This window comes from Heterocephalus glaber, unplaced genomic scaffold, assembly GCF_053883595.1.
Source record: "Heterocephalus glaber isolate CG9 unplaced genomic scaffold, H.glaber_assembly_v1.0 deba00000768, whole genome shotgun sequence".
NCBI classification, from domain to species: Eukaryota; Metazoa; Chordata; class Mammalia; order Rodentia; family Bathyergidae; genus Heterocephalus; species Heterocephalus glaber.
The window spans coordinates 12,069,113-12,096,086 of NW_028258162.1; the positions used below are offsets into that span (position 1 = coordinate 12,069,113).

The window sequence follows — 26,974 nt, forward strand, 5'->3', positions numbered from 1 at the left end:
GAATTTCTACTTGGATAACAAAGGAAAGAAAGAAGGCAAGAAAACCAATGAGAAAATGAATGCTAAGAACAAAGAATCCTTACTTGAGGTAAGCTTAATTTTCCAGAGGAGAGGCGGAAGGACGTTTGCTTCATCTATTTTAAGTTATTCACTCTGCAGAACAGTGGGAAATGCTGAGGGACTGAAATTCTAAGTTGGGATTTGAAAATCACATCATTATTAAATACAGCTATTTAGACAATTCAACTGATTCTCTGCATCAGTTGTAATAAAGTGCAGCTTTAGATAAGGTAGTGTGATTTTCATGAATTTGAATTAGTGATTTTTTGCTAAAAAGACTTGTGAATCTTCATGAAACTCATCTGCTCACATTCCATACATTCCTTCATTTAAGTGCTCCTCAGAAGTCAGATGAGGATTTCCAAATCTTCTGAATGCGCTGTGAGACTGGAATGTTAAGTTTTAAAAAGCAGACACACGAGCCAAAATACGCATGCTTTCCCTTACACGGGAAAACCAAAGTATAAATAAAGGGCAAAAGGAAAAAATGGGAAGTAGGGAGGTAGATCTTTCTAAAAAGAGAAAGGAATCAAGAGATGAGGGAAGGAAGGGAAAGGGAATGAAAGGAAAGAATTAAGATCGCCATGGCCAGGTACCACTTCTCCACAAGGTGTGGAAGCAGCATATACTCACTCGTTAAATCTTCGGATATGCTCTCCCAGGCAGCAGCTGCATTTGGCAGGACGTGTGAGATCTGGCGCTGAGACAGGGTTGGTGATGGAGCCCGTGCCTCACCCTCTGGGGGCATCAGTTCCGACTACACTGGATCTTCACGGAGCTTAGACTCGGGGAGGTGGTGGGAGCTCAGGTATCCATGGTGATTACTGTTAGGCGGTGGTCCCAAGGTTCATTTGACAGCTGAATTTTGGAAACTCCTACGAACTGTGTAGTAACTATGCTAGGAATCAGGGCTCTGCTCAGCTGGAACAAACACAGGCCACAGGCAGACGGCGAGGAAGCCGGGACAGGTCTCTCCTGCTGCCCCGCCCTCCTTAACGGAGTGTTGATCTTTTCTGGGGTTAGTGGGGTGGGTTTCTCTCAGAAGTCAGAAGGCCTGGAGATGCCGCGGCTCTCGCTCTCCCTGGAGCCAGGAGCACGCTTTCCTTTACCGGGTCCTGCTTGGACCCCTGCCCCTGCCGGGCTCCAGCAGCCCTGGATCCAGTGAAGCAGACCCCAGAGGGCCAGGGTGGAAACGGGTGCAGCCACCCTGTCCTTACCGAGTGCGACTCCAGGCTGAACTGGGAAGCGCTGGGCAGCAGGTGTCCCGAGAGAGGACATGGGATCCCGAGCACATCGAGCTGCAATGGAGACCAGTGGACACGGGAAGAGAATATTGTCCTGATACAGCCATTTGTTTCTAAGCAGCTTAGAAATTAGTGTCTTTAAATTGGGGACTAGTTACATGAGGGGAAATTGAGGGAAAATGTGAACAAAAATGTTTCCATATATAAATATACTTGGAGGATGCAAAATTAAGTTATTTTGCATTTATGAGACAAAAAAAAGAATAGTGATTATAAAAAGAAACCAAAAAATAAGTTTGAGTATTTGAACTAAAAGACTGGATGTAATGGAGGCGCACACTTATAATCCTAGCATTTGGGAGGCTGAGGCAGGAGGATCAGGAGATCAAGCCCAGCCTGAACTACATAGTGAGACCCTGTCTCAAAATAAAATGTGAACAAGAACGTGTGTTTTATCTTTCATGTGTTTTATGCCTTTGGAATCTCAATTTCAGGAAAGTTTCTGTGGAACGTCTATCATTGTACCAGAACTCGAAGGAGCTCTTTATCTGAAAGAAGATGGAAAGAAAGCCTGGAAAAGGCGCTATTTTCTTTTACGGGCTTCTGGAATTTATTATGTACCCAAAGGAAAGACAAAGGTCAGTGCATCCATCAGCTTTCTATTACTGTAACAAAATGCCTGCGGTAATAAGCTGCCTTACAGTGAAGGCTTATTTGGGCTCATGGTTTGAAGGTTTCAGTGCAGGGCCTGTTGGCCACTGTTTGGGCCAGCAGCAGGCACCACAGTCAGGGGAGGAGCACTTGGAGGAGGAGGCCTCGCTGCATGAGCAGAAGAATAGAGAGAGGAGCCATGGTCTGGTGGCCCCTTGAGGGCCACGCCCCCTGTGACCTCACTTCCTCCCTCTAAGCCACACCCCCACAGACTGCCACTCCCACTGACGCCAGGGCTGGGGCTGCGCCTTCCACATACGGGTCTTCAGGGAACATTGCAGATCCAAACTCTGGAAGTTAGGGGGAAACACTAACAAAGTGACAAAAAGCAAAACAAACACAAAGGCATTTCGGCAAGAAAGCATTTCATGAAACTGGAATTACAGGAACCCTGCAGTAGCAATTTAAATACACCCTTATCACCAGTGTCCACACAGATACATACCCTTCGGGACAGAACTACTGAAACTCGTTGGAGTTTTCCCATAGCTCTCTTGAAAGTAAAAAAAAATTACTCATTTAAAAAATCAAGTTTCAAAAGTTATGGTAGACGCATTTTCATAGAGATTGTTTTGTAACTTTATGTATATCTCTGAAGACTTTTCCCCTTGTCCTGCTCTCCTGTTCATTGTGGTAAAACTTATTTTACCTGGAATCGTAGAAGTGGTTGAAATCTTGAACAATCTTCAGTGAGATATTAGTCCTTGTATTCTGAATATTTAAATCGTTCTCTGAGGTGTATCATGTACATTTCACTGCCTACTTTGGCAGAGTATTTTAGCTATCACTTAACTTCGTGAGTTGGGATTATTGCCTCAGATCTACTAGCACGTATTAAATTTTCCTTCTTTGAAATGTAATTGTAGTGTTCATTCTGATCATCAGCTTTTCCCAAGACCGCTCTTAGAGGATTGGGTAGTTCTTGCTTCTGTGCACCTTTAAAAGGCTCTAAGATGAAGCTCATCGACCCTGGCTAACTCGAATCCGGGACACCGCCACGTGGCACACTTAGGCGCCGCAGGCTTCCTCTGCCCAGGGTTCATCCTTCCCCAGAGGAGGCTCTGTGGTCGGTGGGGGACAGGAGGGGCCTGAGGAACCCAGTGCGGGCAGCCACTGCCCCATTAGCCCCTTCCTCTGCTCCTCATCGCAGGGCTGATTGACACTTGCACATCCAGTCCTACCCTGGGCACATAATAGTTGGCCCACAAATAACTTGTTTTATTTTGTAAGTTTTAGGCCTTGCAGTCCTAAGTGTAACTGAGGCGTATAAATAAGTCCATAAGAAACAGTGCACTAAGTGATGCGCATTAAGGGTTCAGGCTGGACTTGGACAATCACGCCTTGTCTTGCTGCCTCCATTAACACTGGTATGAAGCAATTGACCAGGAAGTCAAGGAAATAAATAAGAAGTGTAGAAGAGAGGCAAGGGCCGGGGATGTAGCTCAGTGGTGCCCCCTGCCTCGCAAGCGCGAGGTCCTGAGTCCAATGCCCAGGACCAAAAAAAAAAAAAGAAGAGGCAAAAAGTCAGTTGCCATGACCACCTGCCAGCAACACAGGAAAATCTATTAAGACCAAATAAATGTACCAGATAAGAACTTGTTTTCCTTTACACAAACAATATGCGAATTAAATATGATGCAAAAGATTCCATGTATAGTAGGAACGAAAAATACAAAATACTTAGCAGTAAACTTAAGAAAAGTTCAAGATGTGTACAGCATAAATTATAAGATTAAAGTAAAACAGAACTGCAGAAATACAAACATACCGTGTTGCTAGATGATAGGTACTTCTGCCGGAATTTTCCTATAAATCAGTGCGATGTCTTTTAAAATTTCAGTAAGATTCATATATTTAAAATTCACTGCCTGATTCTAAGATTAACCAGAAAGACATCCTGTTCCAAGAGACCCCTAAAATTATAAAAAGCAATGAGCTAGAACTCCTTCTCCCAGTGGTCAAACATTCTAGAAAGGGGTGAATAGATCAAAAGAAAGCCATCTAAGCTAAAGAAAATTAAACAGCAATTTACAGCAGGGAGCAAACAATATTTCTTTCAATAGCATTAAAATATTATATATCATTTGGGAAAAATGCTTCCCATCTTTTCCCATGTACCAAATTAAATCCTAGATTGATTAATATATACTTAGAAAAATAGTATGAAATCATGGAAGAAAATATAGGTTCATATTTTTTATAATTTTGAGGTGGAAAAACGCTTTCTTGATCAAAAATAAAACTCAAAATTACAAAGGAGGAAACTGACGCATTGGACTGTATGAAGTTGCTGTTAAGAGGTTGAAGACCAGCTCCAGAGTTAGAGGCCGGATTTACGACACATACAGCCACGTACAAGTATTCATAATACATAAGGACTTCAGCAAATCGACTAGAAAGAGACAAATGTAAAAAAAAGTGGCAAACCATGGTGTTGGCATGTGACGTACATCTGTAGTCCCAGCTACTCAAGAGGCTGAGGCACGGGGATTGCTTGAGCTCTCAAGTTCAAGTCCAGCCTGGACAACACAGCAAAAGCCCATTTGAAAGAAGAAAAAAACCTCAGACAAATAATAATTTAGGCCTGGGGGTATAGCTCCGTGCTACAGCCCTTCTCTGGCATATACACAGCTCTGGTCGCGTTGACAGAGGGAGAGAAAAGGCAGAGAGAGGCAAGGGAGAGACAGAGACCAAAGGAAGAGGAGGAAGCAGAAGACAAGGAGAAAGAGGGGGAAAGGGAAGGAGGAAGATGGAGACAGAAGAGGAGGGGAGGAGGACAGGGAGGAAGGGAAGGAAAAACGACAAATGAAGCTTGTTAGGTGAGAACGCACCAAAAAAAAAAATACTGACAGCTACAGAACAGAAGTTCTCTTTGGGGCTGAGGGTGCAGCTCTGTAGGAAAGCACTTAGGAAAGTGGGTCTGATCCCCAGCACCACAAAATGAAAAACGGAAACGTTGTTCTATCTCATTAGTCATTGGGAAAGTGGAAATTAAATAGTGAGCTGTTATTTCCTCCCAGGGGATTGATAACAGTGACACTGTTACCCAGTGTTGATGGATATGGATGAGAAAACACATTCCAGGGCCGGGGATTTAGCTCAGTGGTTCCACCACCTGCCTCGAAAGGGCAAGGACCTGAGTTTGATCCCCGGTACCACAAAAAAAAAAAAAAAGAAAGAAAGAAAGTAAGAAAGCAAGCAAGCAAGCAAGCACCTTCTGCGTGAAAAAACTTACACAAGAAGAAAAAAGGTAGGAAAGTAAACTGGTTCAGTCAAATTTGGGGCCAATTTAGCAAGACCTATGCAATGTAAAAGGGGCACACCTTTCAAATAGCAGCTACATGTTTGGCAACCCACCCAACAAATATTTGTTCAGTTGCACAGTATTTCTTATGATAGCAAAATATTGAAATAACCTCTAAACACCTAGGGTAGAATGGCTACAAATAAACTGTTACCCCTGTAAGGGAAGGCTGTGCACCCATAAAATGTGTTCCGATGTAGAAAGGCCCTGAGATACAATGTTAAGAGGAAGAACAACTTGAGACCGTGAAATAGATCAGACACAAAGCCTAAATACTGCATGTTTCTCTCGTATGAGAAACCCAAAATATAAATAAATAGCAAAATAAAAGACAGATAATAGGAAGTAGGGAGACCGATCTTTCTCAAATGAGAAGAGGGTCCAGAGGAAGCTGGGCAGGGTGTGCATGCCTGTAATCCCAGCACTCAGGAGGCTGAGGCAGGAGGATCACCGTGAGTTTGAGGCCAGCCTGGGCTATGTAACGAGACCCTGTCTTTAAGAGAGAGAGAGAGAGAAAGAGAGAGAGAGAGAGAGAGAGATGGAGGTGGAGGGGCAGGAGGGGAAGGGGGTGAAAACCGAATTAAGATGTGTTACGTGCATGTCCCTTCCACACAAGGACTGTGACCATTATGTACCTCAAGCCCCCTACCAATAAATAAAAAGAAGACCAAGCCAGGAAACGGTGACTGTAGGAAAATCTCCTTGACGGCCTCAGACTTTCGCTCGGGCTGGGACTGTAGCTCGGGTGGTGCACTTGCCTAAAATGCGAAGGCCTGGGCTCCACCCTCGGCACAGAAAAAAAACCCAGATAAAATATAAGAGATAAAGGAAAAATTGTGCCCTTGGGTGTAGGAGTTCTACCTTTTATTCTTTATTCACTAACTATAAAGAATTATAGAATGCAAAAGGAACAAGAATAATGTACAAATGCACAATTGAAGTGTGAGCAGATTAGAGATCGCACGGAGGAAAGGCCTGTTTCCATGGCAACCGTGCAGCCCCCGGCAGTAGGACAGGAAGCCTTTTTCTCGGGAAGAAGTGCGTGGAGTGCGTACTAATTTACTGAGCACCGAATTTACCTCTCCTTGTTCTTACTGAGAGGAATTTTTTTTAAATGTTCGATCACAGAACCCCTCGCTGACTTAGAATGTCAAAGGCGGAGGTGACCCCCGAGCTGGTCGCCTCGCCAGGCTGAGTCCCCGGCGGGCATCTCAGGGTCGGTGGACTCGACCCCACGCGGGAGTCCTCAGGCGCTTAGGCCGCAGCGTCGCCCTCCCCTCGTCCTGCGAGGCCCAGGGGAGCCGTCCCTTCTCGTTCATCTTTTCAGTAGGCTTTGAGAGTGCGCCAGTACGTAGGGTAGATAGACGTTCCTATCAACCTCTGAAAATTCAGTATGCTCTCTACTACAATGCAGCCCTTTCTGGTGCCATCAAGAACGACCTTGGAAAGCTTGGCTGTCCTCCCAGTGGGGTCTCTTCTCCTCTCTTTCAGACATCTCGCGATCTGGCCTGTTTTATACAGTTTGAAAACGTCAACATTTACTACGGGGTTCAGTGCAAAATGAAGTACAAAGCACCCACAGACCACTGCTTCGTCCTAAAGGTATGCTGTGAGAAGTCCTGAATCTGAATTTGTAAGCGGTTTGGCTCAATGTTTTCTTTTAAGGGAAAAGCATTAAGTGTTACATGATTAATAGACAAAGGTAAGGTAATAAAATTTTTGTTTTTAAACCAAAATCAAAAAGGGGAAATCTTTTCTATTAGCTGGAGCCATTTCCCCCAAAGCCTGCTATATCAGAGCCTAAAACATTAAAATAAATTGGTCTGGGGTCCTGCATCACTTGTGAAAATATAAGGAGCTCCACATTTTTCGAACAAATTAATATACACTTTTATTGACAGAACAGAATTTTCAGTTCTTTATTTATTGAACTTATTCCAAAAACTTGTTAGAAATTTTTAGACATTAGAAACTTGCCAAGGTCTTCCAGAAAAAGATGCAGAATAGCAAGAAATCAATCATTTAAAAAATTACCAAGTTGTGAAACTTTCCAAGGTATATATTGTCCAAAGGCAATATGTGTTATCAGGTGTTGGATACGGTTCACATGCTTTTAAGTTAGAATTTAAATTAAATCAGTTCAGTCAGATCAAAGAGGGCTGTTCTTTCAACCACACATATGATGCGCTCAGGGTCTTCCTTTATGCTTCTGGAGGTCTGGCTTCGGGGCCTTGGCATGTTTTTGTGCTTATTCTCAGATATAATAATTAAGACAAATCAGTCGTATGTAATAATTTTTAGTCCTTGCACAATTGTCATTACTTATTTTAATCAAATAGTAACTTGTTGAAGTTTTTGGCTTTATCGGGACTCCGGATATTGCTTAGTTTTCATTTAGATATAGTCCTCTTTTTCGTTACCAAGCACCTGTTCTGAGGAGTTTATAAAGAATGACGGTGCTGACGAACGCTGTAGCAGCTCACCTAGCCTGCCCTCTCCTGGTGGCTCTCATCAGATGCTCTTAAGAGACACTGGAATGTCCACAGACACTTTTGATTGTCCTGAGGCAAGGAGCAGGTGCTATTAGCGTCTAGTGAATAGAGGTCAAGGTAGTGACTAAAATGCTCCAACGCACACTGAAGAATTATCTGTCCCAAGTGTCACCAGTGCTGCCACTGAGAAACCGTGCCCTACACGGAATTGTCCCAGTAATAATTGTCTTGAAGGGACAGAAGGAAAGCAGAGCATTCTCTTCACCTCTCTCTTGCTTTTGACTTAAACAGACACTTGCCACCTCAGGGCCTTTGCACTGACTGATCTTGTTCCTAGAAGGCTCTTCCTCCAGGTAATTCTTGCCCTCTCACTTCATTCACATCTTTTATCAACTGTCATTGTCTTTCTCTGACCACTCTATCCAAAGAAGCCCTCATCCCAGCCTTGACAGGTGCTGTCTCCTACCCTTCTTCATATTAATCCGTAGCCTCTGACACCACATTGCTTTGTCTGTAGCCATTTTCCTCCCACTGAAGCCAAACTCCAGGAGGAGAGAGATTTCTGCACGCTTAGTTCACTTCTGCTTTCCCAGCGTCAGAACGGTGCCCAGCAACAGTTGCCATTCAATGGTCTTGTTGATGTGAAACCATTCTGTCGGGGGCAGTGTTTCTCAGTAGCAGCCCTGTTGATATTTGGGTCCAGATAATTCCTTGGTGTGGGGACTCTGTTTTCCTGCTGACCCCCAAGTTTGGGATGAGGACCTCGAATCGTAGCAGCACTGAATTCTTTGACCTGAGAAACAAGGCTGTCAGGGTACAGCAAGAGTCGCAATTCTGGTTCCTGGGAACTGCGCTAGAACTTGCGGAAGTCCTCATATCCGAGGCCCAGGAGAGAGGTGGCGTCTCCTCTGGAAAGAAGAGGGGGATCGGAGGTGGAGAAGCAGCGGGGTCTGAAGGCTCTGGGAACAGGAGTGTGAGCGTCCTCAGGAGAAAGCATTTCCCTTTTCACTAGATGGTGCTGTTTCGTTCTCAAGCTGATTTCTTTACGCATGATCACCCTGCTCATTTTGTTCTTTAGCACAATCCTCAGTTACTTCCCAAAATTTTGAGGATATTTATTAATTTGCTAAGTAAATAGGTCTGTCATGGTTTGGGGAACTTAATTTGTTTATGAACATCATGGTCACTTATTTTCCTTTAGGTCTACTATTATTTTCAAATAAAAAAACTTGATATTAACATATTTCACTAGGATGAGCCAATTTCCAAGATGCAAACAATATGTCCCTCTATCAGCAGAGGATCCAGGGTCCAGGGAGGCGGGTGGAGAGACCACGTGCCCGTGGGTGTGCACTGAGTGAAGGTCTAGACCAGAGCTTCTTAGCAGAATGAGCTCGATGACCGTGACAGTGTGGGGAGATGCTGAGGCGGAGTCGGAAAGACTGGACTTGGAGCCCTGGCCTGCCGCTCCTCAGCTTGGACTTTAGGGACTCTTGGGGCTCTGAGCCTCGCCGCTTCATCTTCAAGGGGAGATTTGAGTGCCCAGCCCTTCCAAGGATTCATAAGCCGCGCCCGTGAAGACGCTAGTACAGAGTCTATAACCTGCCACGCCGCGTGAGCACTAGTCACTCTGACTTTGTTCTCGTATTAAATCGTTTCTTTTTGCACTGCAGTGGTTGAACCCAGGGCCTTGCACATGCCAGGCAAGCGTGCTACCACTGGCTGCACCCCCAGCCCCTAAGTAAACACTTCTGCTACCCAGAGGCTCCCAAACCTTCCTCTCTGTCAGAATCACTCAGAGGGTCAGAAACACAGGCTGCTGGGCTGCAGAGTTGCGCATTCAGTCAGTCTCGGGTCAGGCCCAGGAATCTGCCTTCTGACGAGCTGGCTGTGGGGCTGATGCTGTTGCCTGGGCCTCGCTCTGCGAAGGCAGTGGAGGCCTCACTGTCCCCAAGAAGACCCCGGAACCCAGAGGAAGCCCTAGGCAGCTGAGAGTCATTTCTCTTCCCGTAATCTTGGTCTTGAAACACAGTTGCCGTTGTGCCCATACAGAGCAGCTGCTGTCGCTGGAGGTGAGGGGTAGAGGCGGCAGTGTCTTCCGGGGGGGAAGCTAGTCTTTTACAGAAATCTGAGAAGAGGGGTTCAGTGTGACAGGAGGAGTACTGGGGTTCTGGGCTCCCCGGAACCTGTATTCTGCGGTGTTTCTCACAGCACAAGGTTAGATTACATAGGGCTCTGCATTTTCACTGGCTTCTCCCTCAGAGCAGGGACATTTTCCTGGTGCTCACCGCCATGCTCCGAGCGTCTGCACATGTCAAGTGGTCAGTACACACCCAGTGAATGGATGCAGGGACAGATGAATGAATGGATGAAAAGAAAATCACAGCAGGGCCCCTACCCTTCTGTGCTCTTTGAAACCTGGTTCTATCGTTAACAGTAGTAACAGCAGTAGCTTCCCTGTCAGGTAACAGGCTCTACACTGGTCCTTCGCTTGTACTGTTTATTTAATCTTTTCAGCAGCCCCTCGTGAGAGGAATTATCATTCCTGGGTCATCAGTGCAGAAACTCACAAGCACCCATGATTTGGCCAAGGTCATTGGTGCACAGGTCTGTACTCTGGCGAACAAGCTCTCTGTCCTTCCCACCTTAGATTTCCTAGACCCGAGCTTCCACATCAGCATGCCCGTCACTGAGCCCCGCTCCCAGCCTGATTTAAGGGCCGGACACCGAGCCACAGCGCCCGCCCTGCACCTTGCACCTGCTGTGTGGCGGCCTCGGGTCCTTCCTGCATCCCAGGAGGCGTCACCAACTTTTCTCCTGGCTTCTGCTCACCGCAGTCCCCTCACCCCCTTCTCAGATGGCCTCACACTCACAGGCGCCTCCTTCCGCACGCACGCTGCCTTCTCCTCTGAACAAAAGAGAACAGGACTGAATTACTGCATCTCACTTCCTGCACGGACCTAACTCAGTAACGCCCCGTTTCCTCAGAGCAGGGAGGCTCCCCTGTGCCCCCATGTCCTCTCCCTTGGGACCACGCCACACCACCAGTGACCCCCTTCGGCCTCAGCGTCTCCAGGCTGCCTCTGAGCATTCTTCCCCCGAACACAGGCAGTCTGGGGCTTCTCCACCACTGCCCTCAAGCTTATCTGCCCCAGCCCTGCCAGCCCTGGCTGGCGTTGGGCTGCGTTCTCCCTTCAGCTCAGACTTCCTGAGAGAGTCTCGGTTCCTCATGGCCTCCTCTGTCACCCTGTTGTGTGCGTCACTCATTCCACAAGATGTCGTAATCTGCTTCTGTTGGGCCCTTGGGATGCGTCAGTGAGCAGAGGGAAGACTGGCTTTGTGCAGTGGGCGGCTAACAGGCTTCTCCCTCCACCTCTGTTCCAACTTGTTACTTAGCTTTCCGGAGAACACTGAGTTTTCCAGTCCTCACGCTTCCTTCTGGTCCTTTCCGTGCCTTTTGCACTGGTGACCGCTTCCTCGTTTTACCATCTGCGGCCTGCTCCCCTCTCCTCCATCTGCCTGCCTTTGTTCCAGGTCTGCTGCTTCCTCCTCCCCAGCACCCGGAACATTCTCCCGTGATCTCTCTGTGTTTGGTTCTCACTGGACCCTTCTGTTTCTCAGAGACCGCATCCCCAGCCGCAGCTCCAGCTTTGGTCTATGTGCTAATTCCTCACTCCAGCCGTCATCCCTGTAACCACAGCTACTTCCTGTCCATCTCTGCTCCTGTGCCACGTCTGATGGTCCCCAGTGCCCGGAGGGCAGTTCAGTTTCCCACAAAGCCCCGTTCCAACCTCTCCACCTTGGTTCCTGCCTCTTCTCCACAGCTCCCAGAACCTTTCCGGGTAGACTTTCCAGACATCCCCCAAATACATTACAACATCCTGTTACTTCAAAATGCCTTTCTCAGCCTCTGTTTTCAAATGTTTGTTATGAAATGAGCCACATCATAAAACAATCACATATCTGATTATGGTATGAGCTGTCTCTTATTCTTCTGTATACACTTAGAAATTAGCAGATTTTCTGCACCCAGAGGTGTTATTTGTTGTTCTAGTTACGATGTTGCCTCTACCTCTGTCCTTGAACAAATGTCGTAACTTCTCTGACACTCGGCTTCCTCATCTTGTAAGTTCAGAGGATCTGCAAGATCCCTTTAGCACCAGCATTCCACAGTGGCCTTGACCTGTGGGTGCTGAGCTGTGTGTCCTAAGAAAGCTTTTCTCTTTTTAATGGTCAGGAGCAGTCAGATCAGTGAGGAAGAGTCTAGCCCACTGGCATTTTCCTCAAATCCCTTTGCAAACAGTTTTTCAGCCAGTACCCTAAGAGAGGAACTGGACAGTTGGGAAGTAAGCACCAGGATGTGATCTCCAGGAAGGATTGGGGCCGAGCACAGACCCTGGCTCTGAGGTGCCCTGGAAGCCTGAAGGGTTTCTGCCCGAGGAAGGGAGGAAGAAAAGACCTGGGCCCATGGGTAGCTCATCTTAGAACCATAAATTCTGAGGCTTGCAAGAGTCGGTAGAAGCCTCTGTTTTATATTCAAACCCACTTTATTTAAGAGAATGCCACGTTTTACAGCAGTTAGATGAATAAAATACTTAAGAAATTGTGTGGTGCTTAAATGGGTACTTCAGTGTAAACAATCGCTTTGTGCATTTCCTTGAAAGCATAATTTAGTCTGCTCTTAGAGACCTGACTTGCTATGCACCAAAATAAAAAACAGCCCCCCAAAAAGGAATATACTAAGGCCAAGGTAACAATTGCACCCTCTTAACTATCTCAGAAAGGAAAAAGTAGCCCTTTCTAAAACCAACAAAAACATTAAATTGTTGGAGAGACCCGTGCTTACCCCTCTAAGACAGAGCATGTGGGTAGGGAGCCGCGTCTCTGGTACTTCAGTCAAGGGATCTGGTTTCGTTTTGTAGATTTTATTGTGGAAGAGGATGCTGCAGGCATTTCTGGAATGTCACATTCCACCTCTTAACGCCTGGCTTTCATCACTCTGGTATTTTCATCAGTCTGCCCTGCAAGTTAAATTAATGTGACAAATCCTTTTTCTGTTAGTACACATTACCTGAGTTGGTAGAGATTTCCCGTTTTGAGGGTCTCCAAAGAACATTATTATTGGGGCAACATTTACAGAACTAAAATTGAGCATTCTGAATTAGCGAGCAAGCACTGAACTGATGTAACGGTGAAATCTTCAGCCGCCATTCAGAAGTGTTTCCTGCCATCTGCCGGTCAGATCGGAGAACAACAGCCCCGTTTCAGAGCCAGGGAGCAGCTGTTTTACTCCCAGGAGAGAGAAATCATGATGCCTAAGCAAATGAACTGGGGACAATTCTGAGGAGGAAGGGACCTAAATAAAGGAAGCAGCCTATTAAATATAACAGCATCAGAGTAGACTTTCCTCAGTTGCTTCAAAAGGCCGAAAAGAGGAATTCTTTGTGTCTTCTGGATTTTTCTGTGATAGCCTCCACGTCTGGTATTTGGGCTTAATAGCGTAAGATAAATACAGAAATGTTAGGTAAGTCGAGAAACACATAGCAACTTCTTGCACCAGTTTTCTCATCCTTAAAATCAGAAACTACTAAGCTTTCACCACACCCTTGCAGTCTGTGTGTCTCATTGTCCATTCTGGCCCAGGCCAGCAGTGTCACGGCCGGAAGCCTGCAAAGGTGGACCAGCAGGGTCGCGAGTCTGGGAGCTTCCGCTGAGTTTCCAGCTGGAGTTCAGACGTGCAAAGGCCTTGGCTAGGATCCCTGAGGGTCAGTCGTTTCCCAGAGCCCAGTGAGCACACAGCAGCAGCAGGGAGCGGGCTGTGCCGCCCCCGGGAAAACTGCTCCTTCACCGCTGTCCCACCCGCTAGGAGCACAGACGCTTCCTGCCTTCGATTCCCAGTTCACGTTCAGGACCCCCGGTAGTTCATGCCACCTGCATTTATCCTACACCTAGTTTGGACTAACAAAGTGTTCCATGGAGTGCAGGAAGAAGCGGTACCATGCACATCACATGCGCACGCCCTGGCTGTAGCCGATAATTCCCTCCACACAACAAAATTAGTTACAAGTTACCATGATCCCTGAAAATTGACCTAGCACATATTTCAGAATGTGGTTGTCTCCCTGTCACCTTGTGGCTACAGCACATGTGGCTGAATAAGAAATATTTTATGAGTTCCAGGCCAGCCTGGGCTACATAGTGAGAAGACTCTGTCTCCAAAAAACCAAAACAAAGAAGGGCGGGGGGAGAAAGAAAGAAAGAGGAAAGAGAAAGAGAAAGACTGATTTTATTTAGTTCTTCCCACAATTACTTTGGCGCCTGGACAGGAACACGTACTGCGCTCCAGGCCTGGGTCTTCAGTGAATGAGCCAGACGAGAGTCCTGGCCCCGTGGGGCACACTGCGTCAGCAGCATAAACAGGGTTCCAAGGGCCCTCAGGGAGCCACAGGGAAGGATGCGGGTTTCCCTCTCCCTCTGTCCTATCTGCCATTCACTGTTACTCTCTGAGCTCCCAGGAGGCCTGGTGACGCGCTCTTCCTCCCAAGCCCTTGCTCAGTGCTACTTGAGAGCAGATGCAAACATTTTTTCTGCAATCCATTGGCTCATTAGGATGAGAACTAACAGTTGAGGAATATCATTGCAAAACTCTGAGTTGCTGGTAGCAGAATAACCCTGGACTAGGTTTGGGGAGTCACGAAACCACAATCCATGTGGGCATTAGCTCTGTGACATAAAAAACTACATTAAGTAAATTCCCTTATGGTGCTTATGATAAATCATGTAACAGGTTTCTTACATCCTTTCAGAGTTTAACCATTTTAAAAAGTACTTCTGGATCCAGGGATTTAGCTCAGTGGTGCCGCCACCTGCCTTGCAAGCACAAGGTCCCAAGTTTGATCCCCAGTACCAAAAAAAAAAAAAAAAAAAGTACTTCTTTTCCTAGTCCTAAAATTACTACCAATAATTTTTGCCTCCACCTCAATCAATCAGACACCTTATTAGTTTTTAAAAGTTATTTGGAAGGTCTCTTTGAGCTCCTAAGAAATGAAGTTCATAAGCTGTCTTTGAAATTGCTTCCGTCCAGCACCCCCAAATTCAGAAGGAGTCTCAGTACATCAAGTACCTCTGCTGCGATGATGCAAGAACTCTCAACCAGTGGGTCACGGGAATAAGGATCGCCAAGGTGAGAGCTCGGGCTCCCATCTGTCCGGGGACCTGCCAGCCAGCTTCCTGACGGGTCCAGCTGCTGGGCGTCTCATCTGTCTGCCCGTTGAGTTCTTTAAGTAGGCGGGAGGGCTAACCCCATGGCCCTCTCACTCACCTGACAGCCGAGGCCTGGCTGTCAAATGAAACTTTTCAGATAGTTACTGAGAGGATTGAGAACTTAGTGTGCGACTAAGAAGCCCAAGACTGGACTGGGCGTGTAGCTGAGCGGTAAAATGCTTGCCTGGCGTGGGCCAAGTTCGGGGTTGGATCTCCTGCACAGGAGAGGAAGAGAGGGGAGGAGGGCAGGGAGAGGGAGAGGGAGAGGAAAGAAGGAAAGGGAGGGAGAGAGGGAGGGAGGGAGAGACACAAGACTGAATTGGTAGCGGAGTCAGGTACGTGTGAAGACACAATCAGAAGGGCTTGGCCTAAGCTCTCCTCTAGCGTGTGGATGGCACAATGAACTGATTTTGCTGATCTGGAAAATTATTTAACATGTGAAAAATAATCAGTTTTTTATTGAACTACAGAAAGAGCCAACTTGGGCAAGGAGTGACAAGAGTAATCGAGGAGTATTTCTTCCTCGATGTGTATATAGCGATTGAGTGGAGAAAGTGAAGTGAACAGATTCCTTCCCTCCTTTGTATTCCCTCCCTAGTATGGGAAGACTCTCCATGAGAACTATCAGCGGGCTGTGGCAAGGGCTGGACTTGCCTCCCGGTGGACGAACCTGGGCACCGTCAGCACGGCTACAGCAGCTCAGCCTCCCACAGGTACTGAGCAGGGGGAGATTCCACTGCACACTCTGCGCTCAGCACCAGGTTCGAGCGCGTCCAGCACACGCCACACCAGACTTCACAGACACAAAGAATAATTTCTGTGTGTGGCGAGGCTTAGCCTGGCCCCTGCCTCTCCCACCCACGTGAACACCTCTGGATCTGTATTCTTACACAAAGCAAAACAATGCTTCGGCCACTTTTTATGTTTGTGGATAAGGTACTGATCACGGATTTAGGGTGAGCTAGTAGGGAGGTATGTATTCAGAATACAAATACTAGTTTGTCCAAGGCTCCACGAGTACCCAGAAAACAACAGAAGAGATCTTGCCCTGGTGTTTTGCTTCGGTGCCTTCATAGCTAAAATCTCATAGCCAATGCTATACACCACCCTTTAGGGGTAATGTAGCAGAAACTTGTTTATATTTTTAAGAACAGGGCACTGAGGCAGGGAGTGGGTCTATGGGCTGCTTTGCATGTATTGTTGTCCCTCGGTGTCTATGGTGGATTGGCTTCAGGACCCCCATAAATACCAAAATCTGCAGATGCTCAAGTGCCTTGCATAAAATGCCATAGTATTTGAATATAAACTACACATCCTCTCACGCTGTCACCTCTAGATTATTTATAAAGCCTAATATGATGTAAATGCTATTTATATAGCTATTGTACTGTATTGTTTAGGAATAATGACAAGGAAAAGTGTTCACATGTTCAATACAGATGTAATTTTTTTCAAAGTTTTTTAAATATTTTTGTTTGGTGGTTGGTTGAATCTGTAGTTGTGGAACCCTTGGATACAGAGGACTGAATGTATTATTTCTGATTCTTAAGACAGCATACAGAGTATGTATTATAATCCTCACTCCATAGCTGAGGAACCTGAAGATGGGAGAAGCCAGCATCTAGCATCTTCTGTGTGGCTGAGCTGTGATCCAAACACATTATGTTTATGAGAAGTAACAGTGGAAAGAACTGGAACCAGTTCTAGCACAAGGGTTCTGATTATTGTCTTCCAGTTTATGTGTCTGTTGCTGCTTCAAGGGGTGTATTAGTCAACATTCCTCTTGCTGGGACACAATACCCAGCACCAACAACTTAAAGGAGAGGTTAATTGGGCTCACAGTTTCAGGGCCTTCAGTCCATGGTCAGCTCCAAGGCAAGAATCATCATGGTAGAGCCAGGATGCTTAATTCACGGTGGCCAGGAGACAGAACAGGGGAGCAGTGCCAGGGAGGAAAGATGAGGGGCCAGAGGTGGATGCCACACCTCCACGACCCACCAGTACACACCCAGAAGCCCGCTCTGCTACTCCTGTGGGCAGCCAGCTCCCAAGCCAGTCAAGGTGACGGTCCAGCTCCAGTGTCACGAAGGGTACAAGCGGTCTGAAAGTGTGGAGGTTACAGTGAGGCTGGACCCAGCATCTGAAGAGCCCTTCACTGGACGTGAGCAGCGAGTTCCCTGCCGGCGTTCCCGCCGAGCTGTTCCCTCCCGGGCACTGATGGCACCGGTGTACCGTGGAGCTCCTGCCCCACCCCTCTCATCTCCGTGAGGGGCACGGTGCACAGTCACTGGCCATGGGGGAGCCTGCGCCCGGTCCCTTCTGCCTGATTCCTCCCCAGCCGCAGCAGCCGGTTCCCCTGCTCCTCTCCCTGCCTCCAGCCCTCGCTCTCTTCCCGCTCACTCAGCCGAGGGGAGAAGCGGTGGAAGTAGTGAAAGTTGCCGGCTGGAGTCAGAAACCACCTGGGATCGGTGTTTCTGCAGGGTTTCCCAACTGAGAAACAAAGCACGGGGCATTGTTCTATCTCCAGCGTATCCACCGACAGTAATTTATCAGATAAGTGGCTTATGTTTTCTTTTCCATTGAGGAAGCCGTGGAGGCGCTTTTTAGTACTTTATGCTTTTAGCAAATGTTTCTAGTCAGCACTCTTAAATTCAGAAATGGACACGAATATTCATCTCTTTTCATTTTATTCTGGGGTCATTTCAAGCTGACAGAAGAGTTGCAGAAATAGTATTGCCCCTCTGTCCCTTAAATCTTCAATTTGCACACCCTAAACAAGGCTACTTTCTCCCTAACCGCAGCCACAGGTTTCAATTCGGGAAACTTAGTATGTAATGTTGATAGAATGCTTTTCTCTGAACCACAGTCCACGTTTCGTTTTGGCACTGGTTTCCATGATAGACTGACAGCAGCGTATTTTTCCTGGCCCAGCTTCAGCCTGGGATTGGGTATTGTACTTACACTGAGTCCTCTCGAGTCTCTAAGTCCTTTCATTTGGAGTAGTGCCTCCGCTTTTCTCCGAATAGCAAGACATTTGCCTTTTTTAAAACAGTAAGAGCCATTTACTTTGAAGATGTTCCTCGGTTTAGATGTATATTTCCTCAAATCGCATTTCAGATTAGTGCTTTGGGCAGGAACGCTATGAGTTTTCTCCTGTCCTCAGGCGCCACAATCGAAGGCGTCCATGTCTAACTGCGCCTAGAGGCCACACAGTTAAGGTGTGGTGCAGCTTCTCTCCTGTACAAATTTTTCCTTTCACTCCTTACAGTTTGTAGAGAAATACTTGGAGACTACTTAACTCCTTATTCCTCATAAAGCTTACCTTCTTCTCTCCAATGTCCTGAAGTTTTTGGTGGCCTTCTTTGGGTTATGTAGATCAGTGGTTTCCCCAAATTGTTGGAAAACTTAGCCAGGCATGATGGTGCATGCATGCAATCCCAGCACTCTGGGAAGCTATGGCAGGAGGATCACAAGTTTGAGCCCAGTGAGACCCTGTTTCAAAATTTAAAAATAAAAGTAAAAAGGGCTGGGGATGTAGCTCAGTGCAAAGGCCCTAGGTTCAAGCCCCAATATTTCCATTTTTTTTTTTTGGTACTGGGGATCGAACTTGGGTCCTTGCGCTTGCGCAGCAGGCGACGAAACCACTGAGCTAAATCCCCGGCCCAGTATTTCCATTTTTAAGTTGGAAAACTCTTAAAGTCTCTGTCCCCAGGATGCTCTCTAAAGAGGCAGAAAAATCAACATGCAGCTTCTTCTGCCTGACTTTTGAAAGCCATAAACCCGTAAACCTTCACTGAGTGATACTTCTGTGGTGAAAGAGTAAATTAAAATGCAAGGAAAACAAAACAAGTATCTACCAGGTCTTTGGGGGAAACAATCTAATTCCAGGATATATCAGGGATTTGCACATTTTGCCTCTGTCTATTGTTTCTGTGTCTAAAGTTTGTTAAAGAATAATGTTAAAAAGCCTTTTCTGTTCTCATCCCGATATGAAGTTGGATTAATACATTTCAGAAAAATCTTCAACAAGATTATTTAAAAATAGATTTTCAAGGTTCATTCTCTAATTACAAAGCAAAAGTCTTTACAAGCAGGGCATATTTTCCTTCTGGGTCCCAACTCATGAATTTTACTCTGTGGGCTTTATCAAGCATGCTCACTCTCTGGGATCCTACGCATTCACTTACTTGGTGCTGCGGATCAAACACGGCCTCAAACATGCTGTGCACTTACTGCTGAGCTGCAGCCCAGCTCCTCTCTGCTGACTCCCACAGAAACTTCTGCCATAGAACCTTAGATTGTTAAAAAAACATTCACTGTTGGTGCTGGGGATTGAACCAGAGCTTTGGAGGTGCGGCTGAGCACCTCCCCAGCTGGGCCTCAGGTCTCTCGTGAGGCCCTGTGCTCCACTGCTCACCTGTGAACCTTTCCTTTTGCTTCAGCGAGTCACGCTGCTTTGTGATTTCAGCTTCACTTTCCAGAGCCATGAAACTGCCTGTCCACACTATGCCTCTCTTTCTCCCTCTCAGGACTGAGGACCAGCACCACCCAGCACAATGGTCAGCTTCCCCAGGCTGCACCTCACCTAAGCGCTGTTCTCCAGGAGGCCCAGAGACAGGCCGAAGCCAGCAAGGTAGGACCAGAGGGGAACCGACCCAAACTGCAGCAGATCAGCGCCCCAAGCCCACCTTCTAAGCCAGAAGCAGTGTTCTGGCACCTTCTCTTGTTTCCAGCCAGTGAGAACCCACCATACTGTAATTTCACTTAGGAGATTTCTTTGTATTTTTTATAGTTAAATTATCCAGGCTAGAATCAAAAGTGAAAACCAGGGCCGGGCGGGGATTTGGCTCAGTGGTTCTGCTACCTGCCTTGCAAGCGCAAGGTCCTGAGTTCAATCCCTGGTACCAAAACAAAAAAAAGAAGACCTGTATGAAGTGGTGAGCCCCAAAACTGGGTGAGAAGGCTACTGAAAGGGTTACACTATATAAGGTGCATTTCATATTTTGTATTTTCCTATTGATATCCAACATATGTCCTTGGGGTGATGGAGAAGAAAATGCGTTTTTAAATCACTGCCAAGCAGGAGAGCACTTGCGTAGGGGTGGGAGGCCTTGGCTTCCGGCCTGTCACCATTACAACACAGTGAAATTACATCCAAACTGATACTGCATTCTCCCTAACTTTTTCCATCACGTTAATGAAGATTCATTTAAATCAGTCTAAAAATCGTAGCCAGTCACTAATTTAGTCATTAACCCTGTCCTGTTCATAACATCCCGTGACTATATGAATTTCCCTGCGCACTGGCCCTGTGTGACGCTGAGCTGCCTTCAAAAACTGACAGCAGCACACCACCTAGCTACTGGCAGCCTGAGCTCAGTCATTCCCCTCATTCACTCCTCCCCTTTTTCCATCAATCAGTGGCAGAAACAATTAAATGTTGATATTTGTTGAATGTTTTATAATTTTTGAGAACTACTGTAGGCTTATCAAAGTTGTGTTTCTCTCGTGTTCTTGTTATCTCCTCAAGCCTAACAATTGTGTCATACAACGCACTTTCAGCTATTATTATTTTAATTATTTTTATAACATCAACTTAAAGGAAGCATTTAGAAAGGCCAAATAAAAGAAAGCCAAAACAGAAAGCATTTTACCATGTGTGAACTCTAATTCCCAAGCAGCCTGTTCAGCAATTTAAAGAAATTCAATCATAAAGCACTGTGTTAGGAAAAAAAACTTTTAAATTTCATCTTAACCTCTAGTAAGAGTTTATTAAGCAGAAAAAATAAAATGGAAGCCTGCTGAAATGTCAAGAGTGGTAATTATCACGAAACCAATGACATTCAATTCAGCTGCCTGGGCCGGGATTTGGCTCGGTGGTTCCGCCGCCTGCTGCGCAAGCGCAAGAACACGAGTTCGATCCCCGGTACCAAAAAAAAAAAAAAAAAACGTAATTCATCAATTCAGCTGCCTGAAATTTCTGGGGAAGGTGCTTCGTATAAATACTCATCACCATCATCATCATTACCAGTTCCTCAGTTGACAGATGACGACAATACCAGATGTGCCTTCTGGGTTTTACCAATAGCACGCACGTCGTTATTTGACTTTTTGGAGCTCACATATTTCTCACTTGATGTCATCATAACCGGAGGAGGAGGCAGGGGTTTGGGGGTGCGCCTGGCGGGCGCCTTCGCCCTGCGCGGTTAGGGCCTAGGGGAGCAAGGCCTGCAACTGGCTCCTTCCAGGGCTCGGGCGGGAAGACCTTCGCTCTCCGACGCCGAGGCGAACCAAAGCCCCGGGCCGAGGGGCGCCGGCCGCGTGCCGCGTGCGCCCGGGCGGTTCCTGGCCCCGGTGAGGCGCTCGGGCCCGGGCCTCCGGAGGAGGGGCGGCGGGCGGCCCAGTCCTCCAGCGCCGCCGACGCCCGGCCCGGGCCTGCCCGGCCCTGAGAGCGCCCCCTGCGCGAGCCGGGGCCGGGGGGCCGGGGCCGCCCTTCGCCCCCCCCCCAGGCTGCCTTAGGCGGCGGGCGCCCCCGGACCCCGGCAGGCTCACCTCACCTCGCTGTCGCCCTCTTCCAGGACCGGACGCCCGCCCCCGGTAACCATGGTAACCACGGCAACCACGGCAACCACGGCACGGGCGCGCGGGCCCCACCCCCCGCCAGGTCCGGCCCGCCCCCGCCGCCGCCCGTGCGCCGCTCCTCCGAGCTCCCGCAGGCCCCGGCCCCGGCCCCGGCTGACGACCTCCCGCCGCCGCCGCCGCCTCCCCCCGACTTCGACTTCGCGGACGCGCCCCCCGACTTCCTGCCGCCGCCGCCCCCCGACTTCCTGCCGCCGCCGCCCTCGCCGCCGCCCCCGCCGCCGCCCCTGCCCGGCCCCGCGGCGCCCCCTGCACCCCGCGAGCGGCCGCCCGCGCCCCCCCGGCGGCGCAGCCCGAGCCGGGGCGCCGAGCAGGACTTCATGTCCGACCTGGAGAGGGCGCTGCAGAGGAAGCGGGCGGCGCGCTGAGCCCCGACGCCCGCCGCTGACCCCCGGGTGGGCGCCCACGCGCGGTTGGAATTAGCGCCCTTCCCAGTCCAGCCGCCCGGGTCGGGCTTATTTGGTCATGTCCGGAAGCCTCGTTAATAAAAGTTGAAGGTGCGTCCGAAGACGTATTTCTAGACATCTTGTCCAGATTTTTTTCAATATGAACACTGTATCTGACCTCCTAAAAATAACTTTCAAAATCTTATACCTTCTTAAGCCTTGTTGACCTTAGATATGTTTTCCATCTCTATGTCTTGATCTTCAGAATTTTCAGAAAAGTCAAGAAGATGAAAGAGAAAGAAAAATGACAGACAGAATATATTTCGTTTCTTTGAGATTCAGGACTTGATGATCAGTGTCCTGGATCTACACTGTTTTGATTTTGCTCCTATAACAGATGGATGATGGATATGGTTTGACAAAAGTTACTTAGCTTTTGAATTTCCTCGTAGTACAGTGCTATAAATATCGTATAAATAAAAACGTATCTATTCTTCAACCTGGAATGTTTTCCCTCAGAGATGAATTTAATCCCCAATTTTAATAGCCAATTGTCTTATTTTTCTCTTTGCCGAGAAAAATACGTGACACCCAAAGGGGGAAAAGGTTTATTTAGCTTAAAATGTGTAGGGGTTTCAGTCCATAACTGCCTGGCTCCAAGGCAGGGTGGCACAGGGCAGAGGGGCAACAGTCCATGGGGTGGAAGACAGCAAAAGCAGCAAGGGGCCTTCACAGCATCTCCTGGCCCCTTTTCTCTTCCGCAGACTACTTAGGGAGGCACGGCTCACATCCCCAACCCTAGGGCCCTCAGGCCTAGCACTGCACCAGGCATCTACTCCAGCATAGCACTGTCTAGATCCAGCCACCTCCAAACAAGCTCCCCCTCATTCACAGGCTCTGGGGGACATCTAGACACAAGCCATAATGTTCCACCGTTGGCCCCCAAAACTCATGCTCATCCCTTTATGCAAAAGGCGTTTGGTCTGTCTCCAAGAGCTGCCAAAGTCCTAACAGTTTCAGCATTGGTGAAAAGTCTAAGACCCGAGTCTGCTCTGAGATGTAAGGCAAACTCTTAGCTGCAAGCTGCTGTACAAATGAAAACAAAGTTAAACGCTTCCAACATTCAATGGCCCAGGACAGACATTTCCATTCCCAGAGTTCCAAAGGGGACACAGAGGAATGGGACAAACGCAAGTCCAGAATCCAGCAGGGCAAACATTAAGTCCCACAGCTCCGCTTCCAGCCTCGCCAGCGATCTGTGGCAAGTTGTGAACTCCAAAGGGCTTGGGTGGCTCCACGCCCTGTGGCACTTCCAGTGGTGGAAGCTCCCATGGCTTCTCTCTCGGGCTGGTTCTGCTTCCTCCTTGCAGTTTTCCTCAGACGATCCACGTTCCTGGCTTCTCCACACTTCTGGGGTCTCCACTGCACCTCAGCTTCACACTCACGGCTGCACACATGGCCCTCTCAGGGGCACACTGCCCGGCCTCCCAGGCGTTCTTCTGAGATCTGGAAGCCTTCCTGACCCCACACCTCTTGCATTCTGCATGCACCTAAAACCAGCGCCACGAGGATGATGCCAACGTCTGCCACCAGTTGGAGCAGGAGCCAGGCTTCCTTCTCTCTTGGCTGTAGGGGTCCAGTGCCTATGAACCAAACGCCAAGGACCAACTTTCCTACGCCTTCTCTGGGGTTCTCAAAACAAAGTCTTTCACTTTTGCAATTTTTAGGCTTCAAAAGGTGGAGTCCTGCTCCTTCTTGTGATGCCCTCAGGCCATCTTTCTAGTCTCCTGTTCCTTCTCAGCAATCAAGATCTGCTCTGCTCTATCTTTGCAGTTCAAGGCTTTCCTGGATCTGCCTTTCTGGCCAAACTCAAAATGTTGTAAATCATTCTGCTGGGCTCTTTGCTTTTGCTTCTCAACATAGATCTGACTAAAAGCCTCCAATAGCATCCATGCCACTGGCCCAACATTAGACTGCCTTGAAATTTCTTCTACAAGATTAATTAGTCCATTGCCCTTAATCTCAGTCTCAGGCAGTTTCTGGACACAAGCAAAATGCAGACAAACTTTCTGCCAGGCCATAAGACACATCCTCTGGAGTCCAGCAGCCAGTGCAGTCCTTCTTCCCAGCAGAAACCTCCTGAGCCTGGTCTTTAATGCAGGATTTCTATGAGCCTTCTAGTCTTGTGCACTCTGACCAGACCCTCCCATCAAGTACAGCCTAAGGCGGTCCGGCTCTACTTTTCAGCCGGCATCTCCAAACCTTTCCAACTCTTCCCACAAGCCAGTTCCAAAGGCTCCTGAACCACATGGCCAGGTACAGCCACTGCAACGACCCCACTTCTCTAGCACCTAATTCTGTCTCAGTTACTTTTCTCATTGCTGAGACAAAGTACCCAACACCCACAGTTAAAGGAGGAAAGGTTTATTTAGCTCACAGTTTATAGAGGTTTCAGGCCATAATCAGCTGGCTGCACGGCAGGGTGGCATGGCAGAGGGAAAAAGTCCATGGGGTGGAAGACAGCAAAAGCAACAAGAGGCCTTCACAGTGTCTTCCTGGCCCTTTTATCTATCTTCTCCAGACTGCTTGACTCACACCCTTAATCCTAGTGCCCTTGAGCCTAGCACTGCACCATGAATCAGTTCCAGCATCACACACTCGAGATCCAGCCACCTCCAAAAAAGCCCCACTTGGGCTGGGGATTTCGCTCAGTGGTTCTGAGGCCTGCCTCACAAGTGCAAGGTCCCGAGTTCAATCCCCAGTACCCCCCCCCAAAAAAAGCCCCACCTCATTCGCATGAGGTTTTGGGGGGACATCTAAACACAAGCCATAACACCAATGTGCGCTAGGCTCCTGTTACTTGAATCTGTCTTCTCTTTATAAGTGGTTTCTGATAAGCCTTCCAATTTTATTTCCATAGCTCTGTTTTTGTAGGGGTTTAGATAGTAACCAACCCCATATCATGACTTACAAAACTAGAAAATGTCTGGTATAATGTCATCGGGACAGAAACCCATGTTTCACTGCAAGCAGAGTTTATAAGGAGGCATGATTAAAACTGCCACATGATAGAATCGGAAATAAGATTTTACAGTAAAGCCCTTGAGGGGAGAAATGAACATTTAAGCCTATGCTGTGTGTTTTCCATAGTTGATCATAGAAAGTAGAGCTAGGGCTGGGGATTTAGCTCAGTGGTTCCACCACCTGTCTCGAAAGCTAAGGACCCGAGTTCGATCCCCGGTACCAAAAAAAAAAAAAAAGAAAAAGAAAGAAAGTAGAGCTCCTATGGTACCAGAATTGTCAAATTCAGTAATTGAGCCTTTGAAGCTTATTGAGACTTTTTATAGCTGGATACATGGTCAGTTTTTATGGATGGTCCATGTGTGCTTGTGTAGAACTTGCTATATACACTTTTTAGAACCAGCTTGTTAAATATGCGGCTCACATCTTCTATAGCCTAATGTCTATCCTGCTTGGTCCATCAATTACTAAAAAGGATGTCAGATCCCCTTCTAGGAGATCAGTATCTTTTCATTGTTCTGGAAAATTGTATCTTATATACTCTGATATAGTTTAGTGAATTTTAAGAAGGTTTAAGTACATGTCTTCCAGGCGAATTGAATCATACATCACCATATAATGTTCTGGCTTTTTATCTTATATAGCTACATTCTTTTATCAGTTATTTGCCTGACAAATCCTTCTATGCATTCACTTTCAAATTTGCTTGTTATGTTCTAGGTGTGCCACTTACAAATGACATGTAAGTACCTATTGTGTTTACATCTAGTCCAGTAATCAGTATCTTTTAACTGGCAACAACTGTAATCACGTGTGTTTGTGGCATCTCATTTTGTACTTCCTATTTTTCTAGATTTTGTGCTCTTTTTTCTTTATAAAGGGATTCTAGCCAATGTATGAATGGTAGGATCATATGATTTTATAATCTTTTCGAATCAATGGGTCAAGGTAGTGATTGGAATGGCTATTATAGCACAAAAAGAGACAAATACTATGTGCCTCCTGATGGAAATACACAACACCTGACTTCTGATGGCAAGTATTTTTGTCAAATAAATTACCCCTGAATGATCAAGACTCTAGATTTACAGAAATAGAGGACCAAAAATCATATTAAACAATACCACAGGATGCCAGCAGCGAAATGCACACTGTGGGAAATGCTACAGGATAAACAAACTGGGTTCCTCAATTAAAAGAAACTGGTCTTGGGGTGTAGCTCAGTAGTACAGCCCTTGCCTCGTATCCAGAAAGCTCTGGTTTGATACCCAGCAGCAGAAAAAAATTTCAAGAGAAAAAAGTGACGCTGCTGGGGGTTTAGCTCAGTGGTTCTGGCACCTGCCTCGCAAGCACAAGATCCCGAGTTTTATCCCTGGTACAAAAAGAAAGAAAAGAAAAAAACGATGCTAAGTGGCACATACAGGTGATATACCCAAAGGTACCAAAAAAACTTAACATATATCATCATTTAATTTTAACATGTAGTCCTTATTTGGATCCCAGTTAAAATAAACAACTATAAGATGATAATGGTAATGATTTATAAAATAATAGGAAAAAGGAAAACAGACCATGCTATTCAATCCATGAGGCAGTCATTGCTAATTTGTCACAGTTCTGATGAGTTGTCCTTTTTGGGGGGCCGTGGGAAGAGGAGATAACATTTCATAGGTTGAGCAGGCTGGCCACAAAACTCTAGGCACAACTGATCCTCTTGCCTCAGCTTCTCAAATAGCTGGTACACACTGCAAGAACACATGAGCACACTCACACTCAAGCCTGTGTGAGTTTAAGTCATGAATGTTTGGAGATGCTTACAGTAATATTTGTACAGGAAATAAAAACAATGTCAGG

General features: G+C 47.1%; 1 protein-coding gene and 1 long non-coding RNA gene across 6 annotated transcripts in view; one reads left to right on the plus strand and one right to left on the minus strand.

Annotated features, from left to right (window-relative positions):
* Positions 1-26,974, plus strand: part of Pdss1 (decaprenyl diphosphate synthase subunit 1) — a 192,550-nt gene that overhangs the window by 81,470 nt on the left and 84,106 nt on the right. For all 5 annotated transcript variants that reach the window (XR_015449612.1, XM_021240506.2, XM_087207151.1 and 2 more), the window contains exons 8-13: positions 2-88; positions 1,799-1,942; positions 6,811-6,921; positions 14,896-14,994; positions 15,673-15,787; positions 19,604-19,707. Coding sequence is in view for 4 of the 5 variants with exons in the window: in XM_021240506.2 (XP_021096165.2) it covers positions 2-88; positions 1,799-1,942; positions 6,811-6,921; positions 14,896-14,994; positions 15,673-15,787; positions 19,604-19,707 (660 nt within the window). In the remaining variant the exon portion in view is untranslated. The remainder of the gene's footprint in view (position 1; positions 89-1,798; positions 1,943-6,810; positions 6,922-14,895; positions 14,995-15,672; positions 15,788-19,603; positions 19,708-26,974) is intronic.
* LOC110344922 (uncharacterized) lies at positions 16,496-19,605 on the minus strand. Its single transcript, XR_002387882.2, has 2 exons — positions 19,262-19,605; positions 16,496-18,566 (listed from the first exon to the last, which is right to left on the minus strand). It is a non-coding gene; the product is annotated as an uncharacterized LOC110344922 (long non-coding RNA).